The sequence below is a fragment of the Eleutherodactylus coqui genome, chromosome 1 (genome assembly GCF_035609145.1).
Source record: "Eleutherodactylus coqui strain aEleCoq1 chromosome 1, aEleCoq1.hap1, whole genome shotgun sequence".
In the NCBI taxonomy this organism is placed as follows: Eukaryota; Metazoa; Chordata; class Amphibia; order Anura; family Eleutherodactylidae; genus Eleutherodactylus; species Eleutherodactylus coqui.
In genome coordinates this window covers 370,960,848-370,982,192 of record NC_089837.1, presented here as the reverse complement: position 1 = coordinate 370,982,192, position 21,345 = coordinate 370,960,848, and the positions used below count along the sequence as shown (strand labels likewise).

General features: G+C 40.2%; 2 protein-coding genes across 4 annotated transcripts in view; both read right to left on the bottom strand.

Moving 5' to 3' along the window:
- Positions 1–1,285, bottom strand: part of IMPG2 (interphotoreceptor matrix proteoglycan 2) — a 63,500-nt gene extending 62,215 nt beyond the window's left edge. Inside the window, exon 1 of the mRNA XM_066588711.1 lies at positions 1,198–1,285. Coding sequence (XP_066444808.1) covers positions 1,198–1,276 — 79 coding nt within the window. The 5' untranslated portion in view covers positions 1,277–1,285. The remainder of the gene's footprint in view (positions 1–1,197) is intronic.
- Positions 1,286–10,368: 9,083 nt separating this feature from the next.
- SENP7 (SUMO specific peptidase 7) overlaps positions 10,369–21,345 on the bottom strand; it is a 63,274-nt gene continuing 52,297 nt past the window's right edge. For all 3 annotated transcript variants that reach the window (XM_066578185.1, XM_066578204.1, XM_066578195.1), the window contains 4 exons: positions 17,237–17,274; positions 16,068–16,136; positions 13,033–13,183; positions 10,369–11,423 (listed from right to left, as the gene is read on the bottom strand). In XM_066578185.1, coding sequence (XP_066434282.1) covers positions 11,292–11,423; positions 13,033–13,183; positions 16,068–16,136; positions 17,237–17,274 — 390 coding nt within the window. In that variant the 3' untranslated portion in view covers positions 10,369–11,291. The remainder of the gene's footprint in view (positions 11,424–13,032; positions 13,184–16,067; positions 16,137–17,236; positions 17,275–21,345) is intronic.

Below are 21,345 nucleotides of genomic sequence, written 5' to 3'. Positions count from 1 at the left end.
GCTCTGGAAAAGGGAGAATTAAGAAGAAGTGTGGTGGCTTAGTTGTTAGCATTTCGGCTTTGTAGTACTGGCGTTTTAGGTTCAAATCTGTACAGGAGCAATATTTGGAGGGTTTTTTAATGTTCCCTTTGTATTCATTCTTACTGTTCTTTTCCTCCTCTGGAGCAGAAAGGACAGGTATGGTGACTCAGTTGTTATCACTGCTGCTTTGCAGTACTGGAGTTATAGGTTCACACCTAGGCAAGGGCAACATGTAGATGGAGTTTTTCAAAACCGATGCAAATGTTACCCTTGGTGGGATTTTAATCTGGGACACCAGCACTGAAAGGCAACAGTGCTAAAAACTGAGTCACATTGATAGAAAAACAGACACACATACACGTCAGGTACTCCCAAATACTTCAATGATCACTCTATACTATAGTTATGATCAAACTAATAGGCTTTCATACGTACAGTGTATCTCTGTATAAATATACATACATAGATAAGATATAAGATGCATACATGCATACTTATAGAAATTCTACTAATACAAGACATTCATAGATGGATCGGCATATACACCCCAAACATACAACTAACGTAAATAAATTCATGCAAGCATAAATTACATTATTCAGATGGTTTTGATCCAATATATTATTGACAAGCAGTTCTGTATGACTTAGTACTAGGATCAAAGTACATTTAATGGTCTATCTTAAAATGAAATGTAATAATAAACTTTTCTTAACAAATGAGGATAAGCCATTCTTTTGCATATTGACGACATTGTACAGAGGCTAAAATACTGCATTAGATCATATATACTGTTATATAGCTAGCTCATATACTATCATACAGTAATACACACAAGGGCAGCATTAAAATACTGTATCTGTGGGTTTTGCTTTCCAGGCAAAAGCGTCCTAATATATCAAAATAATTTTGGACCCATCTAGAAAATACGATGAGCATTCAAATAAAAGTGTTTTATAAAGCTTTCATGTCATCAATGTACACTATATATCTTCAGGCACGATTGCTCATTCAGGAGAGCATCGCCTTCAGATAAGGCAGAGCTGGAATTGTCATTGGCTGGCTTTTGGTTGGAGGACTAGATCCAGTTCTATGAAAAAAAACCATAATGTACAAAGAACACATTGGGATATCCTGCAGCATTTTACACTGATATGACCAAGTGAAGTTTGTTACCTGTCGGAGGTTGTAACTGTCCTTCAAGTCCTGTCGTGCAGAATAAGCCCAAGATGATTACCCAGGAACAGTGACTCATTCTTCCTACTTTTGACTAGGGAAACAAAGTGCATATATTTACCATAAACATGTATAGTAGATAAAGTAAGTAGGCGAGGGTTCACATTGTGCACAATATGCAATTTATAAATACTTACTGAAATTTCCAACTTGGTTTAGACACCACGATGAATGCAAGTGACAGCTCCTCCGGTTAACAGATGGGAGACTATTTTTTTTAAGGTTTAATCTGCATGGTTAAGCTCTTTAGCAGAGCTTGTCAAGTTGTTAAGAGACAGACAGCCCATTGATAGGCTGAGCATTTCACACCTAACTGAACACATCGCTTATTGGATCCACAGTGCTGTGGATTCTCAGGCAGCTTGTGCCACTCAGCTGCCCAGACAGAAACAGGCACCATCTTTTGTTATATGAATGTATTGTTCTACAAGATTAATTGTCTGAAAATGATGAATGTCAGAATATGTGTGATTAGATCAGAATAATTCAAAGTGAAAGATAAACAAATATTGGTGCTGATTTACTAATAGACAGTTTTACATGTGACAGACTAATCATTGCAGCTCTGATGAATGATAAATCTGTTGAATTTGACGATTGTCTAGACTAACTTTATACCACCTTTTAGCTGGCGTAGTTTGCGACAAAAATTGTGCAATTTTTGGCACATGATGTTGCATTTAGGTCATGTTCGTTTTCTACAAAAGCAATGCCCCTTTGTCCCATGCAGCAAAAAAAGTCTTAGAGAATATCTGATACACATGGCAAATGTGGCATATTTGACAATTTAAGCCAGAAAACTGTTGAATTTTCCATAGTAAATAATAATGATGAGCAATTATTAGATAAATTGGATTGGGAATGATAGGTCTGATTTGCCTCTTCAATGACTATGGCTCAGAGGTTAGCACTATTGCCTTTCAGTGCTGGGGTACAAGGTTCAAATCTTATCAATGACAACATCTGCATGGACTTTGAAAAACTCCATACAGATGTTGCCCTTAATCAAATTTGAACCTAGAACTGCAAGGCAGCAGTACTAGCAACTCGGCCACCATATTTCTTTTTCCTTTTCCAGAGAAGGAAAATAATGAGAATACACACAAAGAGAACATACAAACTCCATGCAGATGTTGTCCATAGTTAGATGGGAACCTATCACCCCAGCGTCCAGTTTAGAACTTACCTACCTGTAGAAGCTGATCAGATTTATTTGACAGGAGCAACCCCTCATAAACCCATGCTGATAGGGAGTTAGGCTGCCTGCAGACGGCCGGGTCAGATCCCGCTGTGAGGACCCGACCCGAGTCCCTGCAGGGACCAGGGCAGCACTCATCTGCTCCCGCGGCATCCGCTCTGTGATGTGCTGGCTGCCACCCAGCCGGCGCATGTGCAGAGCGGAGCCACCGGCCGGGGAGTAACATTTCTGTGTGGGGCTTGCGGTCAGTATGTGTGAGCAGGTCTTACAGCTCCTTACATTGCAGGGATAAATTTCTTTTTGTATGTCAGAAGGCAATGCACTCCTGAATTTAACCCTTTCCAATCCACTGTCGGGGCTGCCCAGACATCATCATTTTCCTCTATAGCTCCGATGTCGGGACAGACCCGACATGCTGTTTCCTCCCCCGCTCTGCTGACAGAGGCCACCCGACACACTTATGTGAATAAGTGAGCTGCAAACAGCACTGAACAGCGCTGGATTCTTCATTTACTGAAAGCCAGATGTTCCTTCTCCTCTGCCCTGCTGCCCTGTATTCTCTGACAATACAGGAGGGGAGAAAGAACATGAGTGCAGTCAGTAAATGAAGAGCCCAGCGCTTATCAGTGCTGATAGTGAATGCCCGAATGTGCTTCCCTCCCCCGCTCTGCTGCCGCAGGACACCCGACACACTTTTATGTCAGTAAGTGAGCTGTGATGTTTTTTGAAACAAATTGCAGGCTGAAGTCCAGGCTTTTACTTTATCTAAAAGTGCTAATAAAATCATTAGGTAATTTATTTGTGTGGTTTTCTATGTTGTTGTTCCAAGTAATCCACCAACCTCTTTCCCGCACAAAATAAATTGGAGCTGGGAAAAATGCACGTGGCAAAAAAATTGGATTGGAAAGGGTTAAAGCTCCTCAAGTTTGGAGGTTGCCTGTAACATAGCAGGTGAGGGTCCGGGAATATGGTTTTCAGAAAGTCATTCCTGTGTAGGCTATCTCTAGCTGTGGATTGCAGGGTATCCTGGTAGCTCTAGTGATTTGATCATCAATTGAGGAGGGATGGTCACCCTGATTTAAAAATGCCCTTTTAAGATGGTATAGATGTTCATCTCTGTCTGTTGGGTTAGAACAGATCTGGTTATATCTGATGGCCTGGCTGTAGACAATAGACTTTTTGATGTGCTTGGGATGGAAACTGTCCCATCCTACGTATGTGTGCCGATCAATAGGTTTTTGGTATAGGAATGTCTGTATTCAGTTGTTTAAAATTTTTATGGTGGTGTCCAAAAAGTTGATTTCTGTATACGAGTAGCTTAATGTCAGGTTTATGGTGGGGTTATATGCACTGAATCTCTCACTGGACTTTATTAGTTCTTATTGGGAGTTGGTGCAGATGATTATGATGTTATCAATGTAGTGGAAGTAGGCCAAGTGTTTGATGGAGCAGGAGGCCAAGAAATCACTCTCCAGTTTTGCCATGAAAAAATTGGCATATCACCATTTTACTGCCCATGGCAGTTCCAAGGACTTGAAGGCATATATCTTTGCCAAAGAAGAAATAGTTGTGCGTGAGGCTGAATCTCGTGAGTTGTAACACAGATTCAGAGGCAATCCCATTGGCCTCAAGGTGTACCTAGCAGGCGGTAAAGTCCATCCTCATGTGGGATGTTAGAATATAAGGATTCCACATCCATGGTGGCCAGAATGGTGCCATTGGGAGTACACCTAAAGGTGACAGTTTATTCAGTAGGTCAGTGGGATCCTGCAAGTTGCTGGTTGTATTTCTTACCAGTGGTTTGAGAACACCTACTTATTCTGAGATTCTTTCTCTGGAAATATTTGGCTCCCTGGATTACCAGCTTTGTGTAGTTTGGGAAGCATGTAGAATATTCCAACTCTGGGGTTCTCCAGTATCAAGTCCAAAGGCTTTCTGATGACCCTTCTCAATTCCCTTATCTATTTTTGAGTCAGGTCTTGATCCAGTTTGATGTAGCATCTGGTGTCAGTCAACTATCTGTCTACTTCTTTCATGTAGCCTGATGTATTCATGGGGACTATAGAACTAACTTTATTTGCAGACTTAATGGTGATCTCCTTGTTGTTTTCAGTATATAAACAGCAAATTGTACATGTACAAAGTATAATATAATGCCGTAGACTGCTGTGGGTGACATATCATAGCTCCGTACTAAACAGAGCCTGTGTAGTTACTTGCACAAACTTCTTTTTTCCTTCTAGTAAAGATGTGAACAGATCCTTAAACTTTTTCTTCTTCACTTTACTGGGGCTTATGTTCCTCTTCAAATAAAATCCAAATCAAAATGGATTAAAGTGATTGGCTGTAACAGTTACATGTTGTCAATGTGACTAAACGCTGCAGTCCTGTAAACAAAGTTTAGTTTGTACTATTCCCCATCTTTGCCCCAATTTTGTCTGTTCTCCAACTCCTCCTCTAGAGATTGGAGCCGAGTTGCAATGCCAGACACAGTTCATGAGAGTGATTCTTTTTTTTTCTAATCTTATGCAATGCCTTTAGGAACACCAGCATACTGAACCCTGCGTTATAAAGTTCATGAAGAAATGTGTGATGTAATAATCATCTCTTTCACTGCATTCAGGATTAAATGGTGCAGCTGTGGGAGCATAATTTAAATACTCTCTACACTGTATTTGGGCTACAGGACACAAAGAAGCATGATAGAATCTTTATTTTCCCCCTCACGTATAGAATTAGTGGATAACCGATATATGACAAGTCTATCCTGCTGGATTTTAAAAGTGTTTTTTCTGTGCGCTAAAATACCATACCACATAGCCATTAGGAACCATTCTTTGTACATAAAAAGAGACCGCTGGCAAAGCTGAGGTCATGCACCCCAATTCAGAGCTCATTTACACAGACGCAAAGCCATGACATTTAAAGAGGTATTGCCATCTGGGGAACCCAATTCCAATTTTCTGCAAATAGAACACTTAAGCACTCACCAAGTACATGTCCATTTCAAAAAGGCATTATTTTCTTGAAAAGCCTCAGTCTTCTTTGCAGTTGTTTACTGCTTGTTCCTAGGGAAGCAGGCCACCTCCGCTGGAGTGAAGATAGCTGATGCTTGCGCACTTTTAACTCCATGTGGAAAAATCTTCTAGGTGGCCGGGTTCTCTAGAGCACATGTGGAGTAGCTCCTGGACCGTCCATCAGCTATTGCTCCTCTGTGACATTTTCTGCATAGAAAGCCTTTTGAGCAGTACGAACAAATAATTGCTGTATAAATGTGTATATATTGGCTCAATTTGGCTTGCCCATTCAACTGAAGGAGCCTTTCATTTCAGGAAGGAACTCCGAAGGGGTATTTGCTTATTGGAACAAGGGGCAGCTAGGGTGGAAGGTATGAAAAAACATGCTGAACAATGGGACAGTGCCACATTTGAAGACTACAGCTGGAATGAGCCCATATGTTTGTCTAACCCTAGGAAACAAATACTTTGGAATGCCCTGCAAGTTGGGGGTCTCAGTGCTTCTCCAATTAAAGCCTAAAACATTAGTAAGCTTTACCCTTTGACTGTTGGAGAGCAGAGTGTGTTTTTTCTAGTCTTCTGACTTTACCAGAAGTATTTGTGGTGTATGAACTGTGCTAGGGTGGGATTTATGCTCAATTAGCAACTCGTATGCAAAGAGGGTGCAAGATTAAGTGGGCAAAATAGATTAACCTCTTAAAATCACATCCATGTCCTGTGCTAGAAGAGTGCGCACGTGACACTGTTATCTGGACTGCAAGGATTTTTGGCCTTATCTTGGTGACTGTGTTAAGATATGTACTTGCTGACATAAACATGGATGAGTTCAGCACCCATTAAACTTTATTTTTTTTTTTTTAAGTGTTATGCATCTGAGACTCTGCTTGGGTTATACTTTTAGCCAAAAGCTTAAATTTTTGTGCATTTTTAACAAAACTTTACTCTTTGGTGTAAAGGAAAGCACAAATGAGTGTTAAGTGCTTAGTTGCATTTTCACAATATACCAGGTGTCAACTTTAAGAAATATTTCATTTATACATGTTAAAAAATGTCAACAGATAAAAGGGATAAACTGTAAAATGTGATTTAAAAAAACAACTACACTACGATTGCTTAGTACTAGAGATGAGCGAACACGTTCGGCCCCGCCCCTTTTTCGCCCGAACACCGAACTTTGCGAACACTTCAGTGTTCGGGCGAAAAAGTTCGGGGGCCGCCGTGGCAGCGCGGGGGGGTGCGGGAGAGAGAGAGGGCTCCCCCCTGTTCCCCGCTACTGCCGCCCGCGCCGCCGCGCATCTCCCCGCCCCCCTGCGGCATCCGGACCTTTACGCGCGAACACTGCAGTGTTCGGCAAAGCCGGTGTCCGGGTGCGGATGTGTCCGTAACGGACATGTTCGCTCATCTCTACTTAGTACACAAATTTTAGTTTAGTTAGAATTACGTTATCACTTATATTTTATATTCAACAAATGAAATATCGTTAATTTTATGGTCATCAAAATATATTGAATGTTAAGAAAAAAAGATAAAAGACATTCCAGCCAAAAATATTTATCACTTATCCACTGGATGGTTGATGTGAAATCTGTGGGTGTTAAACTATTAGGATTCCCATGATCACCAGAATGGGGAACACTGCCCTCCCATTCCCACATCAGCAGAGTGATAGTGAAGCCAGCACATTGCTGCTTCGTTTAAGCTGTATGGAAGTGGTGGAAAGAAACAAGTGTAATAAATGTATTGGATTAGAATTTCCCTTAAAGCATAAAAGCACAATAAATCACATTATACTCACAGGGGGCAAAGAGTGAGCTACTGTATGTAGGATTTATCCTACAAAGAGCTTAAAAGGTGTTTAACCTACAGGATAGGTTATGAATAGCAAATCAGCAGGTGTCCACCGCTCAGGACCTCTGCTGAACATCTAATAAGAAGTAGCTGCAAATGGCTGGAACTGTCAATATGCTGTCCATCACAAAGTGGTCTGCCCTGGCATTGCAGCTCTCTAACATTCACTCTAGTGGGAAATAGCTGCAATAGCAAGCCAGGTCACTGTTGTTCTGACAGTTTCAGATTCCCGAAACAGCTTGTCATTATCTAACTGGTGGAGATCTTGAGTGGAGGATCCTGCTCGGGACCCCTGCTGACCTATCCTGAGAAACCAATAGCTTTGAAATCTCATAAACCCCTTCTCAAGGTATGCAGGTAGTCCGTAAAATACTTTCCCAGACTACAAAATTAGTGGTTATAAAGAAGAAAAGAAATAAAACTACACTTTACAGGCAGGCATACAGACAGCTACACTTGTTCTGCAACACAACATTACAGTGTTAACTATCAAGCTATAGCTGCAGTGCAGGGTAAAACTGCGAGTTGCATTGTACTGTGCACGGCAGCTGTCTCTCAATAGTTCAAATTGGAAAGTTCCTCTACAAAAAGCCTCCACGTAAACCTGGCCTAAAGCAACTCAAATCTCTGATCTTCAAACCTCTATGAATATGAATCATTGAAGGGGATATTGAGCTTAGCAGTATAACTATTTATTCATCAAGGCGTATGCAGGCATATAAATGGGGTAGGATATTTATTATATAATAGGACATGATTATAAGAATTTGTGTAGCCTTCATGATTATCAATTTTAAAGAATGTTTCATATATATCGACCATATAGAAGTTATTTCAAAGTTCCAATACTATAGGGGAAAATCAGTAATATGGATATGTTTTTTTTTTTAGGGGGGGGGGGGAAATAATTTATTAAAGAAAAAAGTGTATAGATATTAGACATAGTATAGAGGTAGCTATGTCTGAATTAAAACTGCCATTATGTATAATATAGCTTTAAAGTAGAAACGTTTGACATTAGTCTGTAACAGCTGATCCGCTAATCATGTTTCTGCTGACATTAAAGGGATGTAATCACGGAGGAATGGAAAGCATGCTATAGCCACCATCCCAAGCGTGCGTTCCAGTATACGTAATGACGTACGATCCCGCCCCTCCACAGTCTTCTGAACCCGGAAGCGGAGTGGGCTTGGCAAATGGAACGTCATTTGGGGATCACATGTGAGTGGATTTAACCATATAAATGTATGTGAAAATGTTTTTATGCAATATGCTTAATAAAGTCGCGGAGAGAGACGAAACGCATTGCATTAAAGTTTTTGTGTCCGACCATCGGGGCGGTCCCATTACCTTTTTTTTTAAATGAGTGCAGAGGAATTTTCTTCAACTGGATTTTATTTTTTGCTGTGCCTTTTCAGGTCAGGCTTGGCATAATCACTCCGCAGCTCTCCTGTTGCTACGTGATAAGAAGGAAGACAGATAGGATCCCCAACATTAGATTACTGTATGCCTACCAGGATGTGGAGGTGCAAGCAGTGGTTCTTTAATTGAGTTTCATCTACCGCATCTTCTATGAATAATATATCTCCAGAATATGGAGTGCTGTCCTAAATAGAGTTTGTTAGCAGTATAAAAGCTTTTTAACATCTTGATTGGGGTTTTCTATGACAAATAAGCACACGGATGTGATGAATTAGGTGTTATTTAGTGTTGATTGGGTTCTTTGAGTTAACTATTTACATGAGCCTTTGGCTGCTAACTTGAATATATTTAACTACCAGTGTATGCTGGTTACTATAAAACATATACAAGAAGCAAGAAGAAATAACAGAGTAGGACATGGTTATCAAGAAACCTTGAGCAGGTACTCAAAATATGTCATCACTATGCAGTTTTTTACTGACTTACTCAACTATAGTGCAAAGTTAGTGTTAACTTTCTATTATAGAATTATGTGAACTATGTTTTTGGGTAAGGCATTGCTTCTAGGGGCAAATAATTCCATAATACAGTGGCATATTGAGCACCGTACAGTTACACAAAGTGCTTATGACTGTTGTACAGCTCTGCGCATGAGGCCCCAAGCTCTTCACCTTCCAGTTGCTGAAGTTATATGCATTCATTGCAAAGAGAGAAATGTATACGATTTCCCGTAGAACCATTTTTCTAGCCTTACGTTCCATATCCTTACATATTCCAGTACTGTAAAACTACGTTTAGCAAAGCAGGTTGCCACACAAACATATTCGGATCAGAAGAGATTGCACACGACAGTCCAAATCTTCTGAAGTTGTATTTGATTAGCACGGTACTGTCTTCAGTCTTCATATCGAGACAGGATATAATCATACAAGGCATGCCACAGTCAAAGCGTTGGTAGGAAAGTCCACTGTCCATTAGATTAACAGAATGTTCACAGTAACGTTTCCCATTCCATGAAATAAGATTGTCTAACTCAGAGGACAGTCACATTAAAGTACAACAGTTCTCGAGAGATCGTACCATGATATAAAGAAGGATCTGGAGGCATGCAGAATGAAGATGCTTCTGGTAAAGCTGCATAGATTTGTTGTGCTGCCATTAATATCTACATGAAGTTGTGATTTTTGCTGCAGTCCATAGTCACAAATATGAAAAGAAAGCATGCAATGTAAACTTATTAATTGAATGAAGACTGTCCCAAAATCTGTGGCAAATACACAATATGAGGATGGATAACCTGATAACTAGAGATGAGCGAGCATGCTCGATAAGGCAAACCACTCGAGCAAGTAGTGCCTTATTCGAGTACCTGCCCGCTCGTCTCTAAAGATTCGGCTGTCGGCACGGGTGACAGGTGAGTTGCGGCGGTGAGCAGGGGGGAGAGGGGGGGGGGGGGGAGAGAGATCCCCCCTCCGTTCCTTCCCGCCGGCACCCGAATCTTTAGAGACGAGCGGGCAGGTACTCGAATAAGGCACTACTCGCTCGAGTGGTTTGCCTTATTGAGCATGCTCGCTCATCTCTACTGATAACCTGGAGTAAAAACTAAATCACCACCACAACAACAAATTAAAGGTGCACTTTGCAACCACTTTTATTGTTCCAATGTGAATAAATTAAAATAAAAATGAAGCAACTTTTCAAATCGTCTTATTTACAAATCAATTATTTTGTGTCTTATGTTCGTATGCAACCTGGATGCTTCCATTCTAACAGACCTGAAACAAACTCTGTACAGCCTGATCCTGCAGCCATACTCCACTACACCCCTCCCCTAATTCTTACTAATTTACATTGGATAGATTAGCAAGTAGTAGGGAACAGATAGAAGGGAAAAAAATCTATGCAGGACCAAAAACTTATATAGTGTTTGTTGTATGTTACCATGGAAACATAAGGGGCTTTTTACACAGTGGAATTAGCCTGCAGGGAGTACCACAAGCTGCAGTAAATTCCGCACCACAAACTGAAGGCTACCTGCAAATTTTGATGTAGAATTCAAAATATCGTAAATCTTCTTGCAATTTCGCATTAGAACGCGAGTTAGAGCTATGAATTTTGGTACGGAATTCCATAGTTCTGCGCATTGCGGTACATCCTGATGGAAATATTCCGCCCGTGTGAAAGACCCCTAAATGGCTACATAAGAGTTGTAGACACAAAGCTATGGGACCTTTTATTTAAGACTATCTGCAAAGTTGCTTTATTTTGCATTGCAGAAACACTGGAGTAATAGTAATAAAAACAGCAACAATAATCTTTAAGTTATTCCATGTACAGAATTTACACAATTTACCACATATTTAAATGCAAAGAACATGTAACAACAAAGGTTTGCTAAAGGCTTAGACTTACATTTTCTCTTTATTCATATAAAGATAGCTCCAAATATAAATAACTACAAAGACATTTGGTATCTTCAGTGCCGTCTTTACAGAAATCAAGTATCCTATTGGCGCAACATAAGGCGTAGACTAAGGCAGCGGCTGTCTCTAGCTCTTCTTAGATTGCTGCACATGTAGCTGTAGAATCAAGTCTCTAATCTTATCCCTTTTATTCTTAACTACACTTGCAGGAAACCAGTTCTCTAAATGCATCGGAGGTTCAAAGCTTTCAATAGGTTTCTACAGGACAGGGGGAAAAAAAAGGAAAAATTGCTATTTTAGAAATTAACATTTTGAATAATATTAAGGAACGTTTCAGTGTACATACAAATAAGAAAAATGGTTTTCATACTTTATTATTTCTATGCAGAGATAGGAGCACTTAAAACAGGCCAAAAGGATTACTAAGTAATTTTGGTAATAATATGCCCATTTCAATATTCTGTCAGGTATAGTCTACAGCAGGATGCTCAGCTGAATACCGAGAGGTATAAGCAGTAGAAAGAGGGAGATTGTGATTCCCCTATATAGAGCTATGGTCAGACCACATCTGGATGCTGGGTTCAGTTCTGGAAACCTCACCTACAAAAAGGCATTGTTGATAAAATAGGACAAGTGCAAAAACTGGCTACAATAATGGTGGAAGTTCTCAAATGCAAAACTTATCAAGAAAGACTCAAAAGCTTAATTTGTATAGCCTGGAGGAAAGAAGGGAGAGGGGGACACAAAAGGTATTAATAGGGTTCAGGAGGGAAGAGTTTTTATTAGGAAGCTAAACACTAGAACAAGGGGGCACAAGCTGTGATTAGTTGGGGGGAAGATCAGAGGCAATGTCAGAAAATATTATTTTAATGAAAGAGTAGTAGATGCGTGGAACAAACTTCCAGCAGATGTGGTTGAAAAATCAACAATAAATAAATTAAAGATGCCAGGGATAGGCATGTATCTATCCTAAGAGAGAAATAAAAAAAGAAATAATACAAGGGCGGACTAGATGGACCATTGTGTAAAGCTAAATTGCCAAGTACAACAAAATCTACTGTGTATCTGGCTTGAATAGTTTCAGTTATGTGCATATGTGGGGGGCATCCAGAGAGTGAACGCTGTATATAGCGGGAGATGAAGTGTGCCACATACTGTACTAGTGTTCAGCGCAGATTGTGCCAGAGACGTTGACAGAGGGGCAGGCATGTGCTATTTGCACTTTCCAATAGCCCGTGGCTACGAGTAAAGCTTTTTCTTTACCGAGTAGTTGATTGGTCAGCTTGGGGCAGGCTGTGGGAGCACAGCACAATCTTTGCCGAGACTGCTTTGCTAACAGCATCCTACATGGTGAAGCCTTCCGTTCTTTACGAGCAGCAGCGGCTCACATACATTGGAAAGATTTTTACTTTCACTGTGATCTTGTCATAAAGACAAATGGCCCCAAATCCTTCAAATTTATAATTTGCAGTGTTCGTGAACAATATAAGAGGACATTATCATGTAATTTTACTGAAATACGCAGTTGGTCATCACATGTTTAGAAGCTGTGCCCCCCATTGGCTTCCCACAGACATCCATTCTATTTGGACTGCGCGATCTGTGGTTCAGGAAGGCGCTGTACAATATCAATGCAGTAATGCCCAACTGGCCGCCAGCCTGAAGGCCACATGCTGTCCTCATGTAGCAAAGTGGCGTTCCCAGTGGAAGGCAAATTCATACGCTTCCGACACTATTCTGTAACCGGTTCCTGTGTTTATACATCTGCGTCAATTATACATAATAGGATTCTTACTTATAAAATATATCTTTTAAGCTGTTGTAATTAACTATACTACAGATTATAGCCTCTACATACTGTACACACCTGGGCAAAGCTTTCCACGTATTGTAAGACGAACAATCCGCAGTCTGTGCTATTATTCTGTTTCGGAACCTTGGGATATAAGTCTCTCATGCTGGACCTGCTAAAATCTCTTGGAGTTTTGCGTTTGACAGCCCATTCAGCCTTTAAATACCTAAAACACATGTAAGTAGTCATTAAAACAGTTGTATGAAAATTTATTTTATAAGGTTTGACTTAAAATATGCAATATGTGATACAAAAATTATGATCATTGGGATTTTTAGACTTTTTAGAATTCCCATAAGACACACTGGCTCTTATCGGGGTACCAAAATGAATTTTTGGTGCTCATTTAAAGGAACTTTGCTTTAATCATTTTCTGTTTTCAGTCTTTGGGTTGGAGTGTGGCCTTTTTATCCAATAGATAGAAGTGCAGGTTAAAACATTCACAGAATTCATTTCACATTAATTGACAAGACAAAATGTAAATTCTCTAAAAACTTAATACATGTCACCTTCTGATGTCAGTGTCATATAGAAGAAACAACAAAACTAACTAAGAAGCAGAAAGAAGCTGTGGTGGGCTATACCAAAGCATTTCTAGTGTTACTTTCTGACTTTCAAAAAAGGGATTTTCCTGAAAATAAAGTTCACTGAAACATAACTAAAGAAAGGTTTTCAGTTCTTCAACTCTTAGTGAGTGATTTCCTGTTTCTGACTAGTTGGTTGGGATAACATGCCATGACTTCATATACTTAACACATATCCAGTAGTCTGTATTATTTAACGTATACACCAACATATGGAGGAGCTTGAATCTACAAGTATATGCTTTGAATGCAGGATCGTGTTTACCAGACCTGACCATTATTTTGCGTATATTAACGCTGCATCCTATTCTTCACATTAGCATGGCTTTGCTTATTCAGGCATCAGTGATCTTTTCCTTTTCTTGTCTATATGGGAGCTTATTATATTCAAGCTTTTAAGTGGCATCATGTTATTTTTATATATTTTTGTGGTAGAATAAAAAGCGGTTTAATTTATGTGTATTAGATTTTCTATTATATAGTAATATATAGTGGGCAGTCATTAGCTAGAAAACACATTATTAAATAGCTCACGTGAGAACACTCTTACAAAAGTACATGCCCCCAAGGCTTTACACAGAAGGTTCACGAATTATAATCTGCTTTAGCCTGGAGGCTGTCAGTCAGCATAACGTCAGGAAGTATAGTGGACAGACCATGATTACTTAGTCTACACATGACGGTTTTCTTGGTAGTATGAGGAATGTGGCCAACACATAAGGGGTTACAGAAACAAAAGATTTATACATTACTAAATTGTTGACTTAAAGTGAAGGTTTACATCTCAACAAGGCATTGTAAGGCTGTATTCCCAAGGTGCAATCTGGGCTTGATCTTTCTATGTAGACGCTGCTTTAAAATTCATGAAACTCTGCCCCAGATTTGCCCTTCAGACTACCACGGGCCACGCATGCGGATTTAACCCTAATTGGTAAATCCGCATGCAGTATTTCTTGACTTGGATTCTATATCAAGTAGTGATAAGTCCCTCTTTTTTCCAGCACATGTGTTTTAAAATCAAGTGCGGATAAAATCCACATTGTATACATGACACATATTCTTGTTCAAATAAATGGGAAACAGAAGATATCGATCAGTTACAAATTTGATGCAGATTTCATGTTAAATCTGGGGCAAAAATTCACAGTGTGAACATACCCATAGAGCTTCCCTGGACTTCCCTATTGACTTCAGTGGCACTCTAATATATATGCTATTCCATTGAGTGAAAAAATGTCAATGAAAAGACTCGAAAATCCAAAGTCATAATGCAAATGGGTATGGCACTCAAAACAAATCAGTAGGAAGTAGCCTACTGAAATCTTCTGACATGCTTTAATGACCTTCACTTTAAGGCGCTGTCTACATGACAATTCGAGTCTCAGAAAAAAAGGTGAAGAGTCTAAAGGTACCTTAACATGGTGTGATTATTGTCCAAATAATCACAGGAAATTCGGGCAATAGTCATCCCATGTACAAGCGGCTGCCGACAGGGTACCGAGTGAAAAACAATCGCTCATTTGTCGGGGTCACTTGTTTTTTTTAGCTCATCTAAAAACCAAGCAAATATCAGCTAGTGTAAACATGCAGTCATTCATCTATGAATGGAGTTAAGTGGCCGGTAGAGATCTCTGGGCCGCTCTGCCTCCATTCACTGTATGACTCTTGCTTTTGTGTAAAAGCACAGGAGTGATCGTTGTTGTGACAGTTGTCGGGTGCTTATGCGCTCGACAGTTGTCCCAAGTAAATGGGCCTTTAGGTCTTATGGTGCAATTAAAATGATTTGAGACAAATCAGATTTGAGTTAACATAACAATAGGAGCCACTGTAAAGGTCAGATGGTCACACACAGGATTTTCTGTGAAGTATATAGGAGTGTGACTGTAAAGGCCCATTTAGACACAACGATTATCGCTCAAAAGCCATCTTTTGAGCGATAATCGTGTCTAAACACGCGGCTATCGTGCACTGTTCGTTCATCGGTGATTTCTAGCAAGCTAGAAATCACTGGTGACTTATCAGCATCACACGCTGATTTTCTCAGCAGGCGGCGCTGATAGTATTCTTTCAGCTGGTATCCTGCTGGCAGTTCTCAGCGGGATATCAGCTGAAAGCTCAGAGAACAATGCAGCTGTTTGCATACACAAAATAGCTGCTTTGTTTTCGGAGCTATCACGGCAGTATCCCAACTCTGCCTGCATTAACTCTTAAGTAGCTAATTAACTACTTAGAGTTACGCAAAGATGATCGCTCAAAACTGTCACTCAAACTGTCGCTTGAGCGATTTTCGAGCAATTATCTTTCAGTGTAAATGGACCTTAACATATGAAGATCATGCTATTCCAAAAGGTAAAAGCAACAGTACTGTTTTGCAGCCATTGATTTGTAAGTGCATTGTGTTGCTGCCTTGTTTGAAAGAAACCTACAGACAGGAAAATAAGATGACCAAATATTCAGGTCACTTACTCCCGTAAAACTTGTACAGTGGTTTGTGCAGATCCAATTTTCAGAGAATCGAAGATAAGTAGACAAGGCCTGCGAGAAAGAAAGAAAGAAATGTGTTATATTTCACCACTGCATGTTGGTGATATTACACCACACTAAAGTGGTTTGTAATTGTTAATGAAAAATAAATAAGAAAAGTCACAGAATTGTCAAATGGTTGATGGCTGCATTACAATGTGCAGTGAGCAATGGAACAATACGTCCCCTAGTCATAAGGCATACTATATAGGCTGACCACAAATGGCCATTTAAGTGATTAGAACTTCAGGTCATCGGAAGCACTTGTTACAGCACATATTTTCCAGTAAGAAGCGGTTCCTTTCCTCACGGAAATGAGAGTGATAAAATATACTGTTACAGCACTGCTGGAAAGGTTCATCCTCTTGTGCAGTTTGTGCAACAAAAGTACCACAACCATTGTGAGTCACTTAAGAGGTATTCCCATCTCAGGCAATCATGGCTAAGATTGAAATATCTGCCTGCATGCCATGGCCAGAAGTCGGCCAGGTTTGTGAAAACAGTCAAACTATCTGTATTACTTTTCGTAATGCTTGGAGAAGTGAATGAGAGTTATGGAAACAGCATAGAACAGCCAGCTCAGATGTTTCCATAATACCGACTGCCTCTGCCCATTGCATACAGACAGGTATTCCCATCACAGCAATGATGAACACACATGGAAATACCCTTTGAGTGTTTAGAGAGCTGCTTAAAAGATCCGAGTGCTTTATTATAAAAGTATGCAAAATGCAAAAACAAAAAAAAAAATATTTTTTAATAGAAGGAAAATGTAAGCTTCCCATATAAAGGATACATTATTCTAAAGTTGGAAGCGATTCGTTAAGAATTCTTGATATAAACAAAATAAACCCTAATGCACTTAAGAAGGCTAATAAATGACTGCATACGTCCCTGAACATAAGGAGCTGAAACTGTCATCGCCACATGGTAAAAAGAGGATTAGACAGGTCAGGAATCTTCTTGTCTTTGTTAATGTTAACCATGTCTGCTTGCATTATAGGTATAAAAGGCTTACAGTAGTTTAACATGGTCACCAATGGCAAGCATACGATTTTAGAAAACCCTATACAAATACGTTTTCTTTATAGAGATATTGTTTAGTGGATTACCTTTTACAGAGTTTACCATGGTGCTGGTCTTTGTGTTTCTGGAAGAAAGAAAATCAGGTATACCAAACTATTATTATAAGTTAGTACAACATGTGCTGAACTGTAGCCATAGATAGTTTCCAATGCGAGGTGGTAATGAAGATTCGGGCCATAAGCTAGTAACAGAAATGTTGCCTCCCTTTGGTATTTCAGGAAACTTGTATAGCTGCGTATAATTTAAAGGTCACTTGTTGGAGGTTCCTATGATTTCTCATTTGCTATGTACACAGGGTATATACTGTATATATAAAATCAAGCACCTAGAAGGACTTGCTGGAAGCTAATGAAAGTAAGTGATTACAATATCAGAACAAAAGGATAATTTATTGTGAAAAATTTAACACGTGAAAGGAAGCTCTAGTACCCTATTTGACCGCCTCTAGCTTAGATACAAGATGTGATATGGGCGGGTATGAAGGCATACAGGTTCCTTATGGTATCCTGCAGGATATCAGTTCACATTTGCTGTAACTGAGCCTCTAGATCGCGCAAACACGTAGGCGGTCATAGTTGGCGTCCCAGATGGTTCCATAGGTGATACATCTGGTGACAGAAGTGTGGCAATGTTGTGGAAGCATTACTGTGACACCCTTAGGGTGCATTCAGATGACCGTATATCGGCTGGGTATTCACGCTGGCCGATATATGGTGTCTCTGTCTGCAGGGGGGGGGGGAGGCTGGAAGAGCCGGGAGCAGTGCTCTGAGCTCCCGCCCCCTCCCTGCCTCCTCTCCACCCCCCTGCACTATTTTCAATGAGGAGAGGCGGGATGGGGGCGGAGCTAATTCCCATAACTTAGTCCCACCCCCGTTCCACCCCCTCTCATTGCAAATAGTGCAGAGGGGCGGAGAAAGGGGGTGGAGAGGAGGCAGGGAGGGGGCGGGAGCTCAGAGCACTGCTCCTGGCTCTTCCAGCCTCCTCCCCCTGCAGAGAGAGACGCCGTATATCGGCTGGGCATGAAAACACAGCCGATATACGGTCATCTGAATCCACCCTTAGTGTGTGCGGCTGAGCCTTATCCTGCTGGAAAATGCCTCTTGGAAGCCGTACCACGAGGGGCTACACATGTGGCTGCACGATTCCCTGAATATATCGCGGAGCTTTTATTGTCCCACAAATAATTACAAGGGGTAACCGACGGCCGTATGTGATGGCCCTCGCAAACCATCACACCAGCAGTGGGAACAGGACTGAGGTGCTCACCTCTAAGTCTCCAGACCCAAACACAGCCATCATCAAACTAAACCTGGATTAGTTGCTGAAGACAACCAGGTTCCACTTCGTAGCAGTCCAGTTTTCTAATTCATGACAACACTGGTTAGAAGGTTGTAGGAGTGTTTAAACTAGGGCCTGGGGTGAGGGAAATCACAGAAGGTAATATAGTGTAGACAGTGACCTGGGACTAAATAATGTAAATGGGGGTGTCGTGGACAGAGGGCTTAGTACAGTTAGAACTGGCAGAATAGCTAATAGGGATACACTTAAAATAAAAAAAATAACTGAAAACTTCAAAATTGTATGGTGAATAATGCCTGACGAAAACTATGACTTAGCAGGAATAACTAAAACCTGGTTGGATGAAAGCTGTGACTGGGAACTTACACCCACACTACAGCACACCGTTAACCCCTTTAGTGGCGGGTTTCCTACCACCCTGTCGTGCCCACCAGGGCAGGTTTTTTAAATGGTCTAATCGTTTAATTTCAACTCATTTTGCAGTTGCGTTCCAAGAGCCATAACTTTTTCATTTTTCCATTGACACGGCCATATGAGGGCTTGTTTTTTGCGGGACAAGTTGTACTTTTTGATGGCATCATTTTTCGGTATATATAATGTATTGCATAACTTTTGTAAAAAAATTTGTAGGGAGATTGGGGGGAAAAAAAGAAATTCTGCCATTTGTTTTTTGGATTTCATTTTTACGGCGTTCAGCGTGCAGAATAAATAGTGTGATAACATTTAGCACGATTCCGGCGATACCAAGTTTATACAGTTTTTTTAGGTTTTGCTATTTTTGTACATTTAAAACATTTTTTTTTCTTGAAAGTTTGTTTTTGTGTCGCCAGATTCCAAGAGCCGTATTAATTTTATTTTTCCATTGCCAGAGCTCTAGAAGGCCTTGTTGTTTGCAGGATGAACTCTAGTCTTCATTTATCTAATTTTTTTGGAACATGTAAAATTGTGATCGTTTTTTATTCCATTTTTTCTAGTGGAGAGATTAATAAAATGTGCAATTCTGGCATGTTTTTTATTTTTATTTTTCACTGCATTCTCTGAGCAGTATAAACAATGTATTAAAGTCATTCTACCGGCCAGTACGATTATACCAATACCAAATTGTAATAACCTTTTTTCTTTTCACAACTTTTTCACACTTAAAGAAAAAAAAAAAGTAATAAAAGTTAAAAATCAGCCTCCTTTTGCCATATCTATAATAAAAAATCTAAATCATAAAAGAAAAATACATATTTGGTATCACCGTGTTCGTAAATGACCATCTATCAAAGTAGTGCGTTATTTACCCCGTACAGTGAACGCAGTCCGAGAAAAAAATAAAGAACGCCACAAATGCACTTTTTCAGTCACCCTGTTTCCCAGAAAAATGCAATAAAAAGCGATCAAAAAGTCTCATGTATTCTAAGTTAGTACTAACGTAAACTACAGGACATCCTGCAAAAAATGAGCCCTCGCTCAAGTACGTCAATGGAAAAATAAAAAAGTTATTGTGCGCAGAAAATAATTTAAAAAAATTAAAGGTCTTTGAAAAAAAATACAAGTACTACAGCAAAAAAAAAAACTATACAAGTTTGGTATCAAAGTAATCGTATCGACCCGTAGAATAAAGTTATCATGTCGTTTATGTTGCAGTTTGTGCGCCGTAGAAACAAAACGCACTGAAAGATGGCGGAATGTCATTTTTTTTTCATTTTACTCCACTTAAAATTTTGTCAAAGTTCTTCAGTACATTATATGGTACTTTAAATGGCACCATTGAAAAATACAACTTATCCCGCAAACAACAAGCCCTCATACAGCGACGTTGATAGATAAATAAAAGAGTTATGATTTTATAAACGGGGAGGAAAAAAAAAATGGGGAAAAAAGAAAAAAAGGGGCTCTGTCATTAAGGGGTTAAATCATGTACTAACGTCCTTCTCTGTGTCATTATGACGCAGGGATACCACGTGTCATTTTAATTTTTATTTTTTTACAAAGTAAAGGGAGACAAGTGTTTTTGTTTTTTATTTTTTAAATAATTTTTTAACTTTTTTTTTTCCCCACAGAGACCCATCAGGACCCCCTGATCACATTCAGGGGGTCCGATGGTGACAGCCCTTTACATGCTGCAGTCACAAAGACTGCAGCATGTAAAGAGTTAACACAGCAGAGATCAGAGGTTTTCTCTAATCTCTGCTATAAAAGCTGGTGCCTGGCTGTCCTCTGACAGAGGGAGCCCCCTCCCTCTGTCAGCCCTTTACATGTTGCAGTCACATAGACTGCAGCATGTAACGGGTTAACACAGCAGAGATTAGAGGTTTTCTCTGATCTCTGCTATAAGAGCTGGTGCCTGGCTGTCCTCTGACAGAGGGAGCCCCCTCCCTCTGTCAGCCCTTTACATGCTGCAGTCACATAGACTGCAGCATGTAAAGGGTTAACACAGCAGAAATCTGAGGTTTTCTCTAATCTCTGCTGTAAGAGCTGGTGCCTGGCTGTCCTCTATCAGTCAAACACCAGCTCTCCGTGCTACAGAGATCGGCTTGCTTCTGACAAGCCAATGGTCTCTATGGCAACTGTAAACAAAGCAGTGCAGGAGTTTAAAATTAAAAGCGGGAGATAAGCGGGAGATTGCCGGCAGATCGGCAATATCTTCCTGCTTCTTATTTCAAAATCCTGAACTGCTCTGTGTGGGTCTGTGCAGGCAGAGCACAATGCCACAGCTTGTGGCATTGTGCTCTGCAGCTCCCATAGTGATACATAGCCGGGAAAGCTTCTGGGCTATATCGCTATGAGCAGTGGAGCTCGTCCCGGAAAATTTCCGGGCGTGCCACTCAAGGGGTTAATGCAAGTGGAA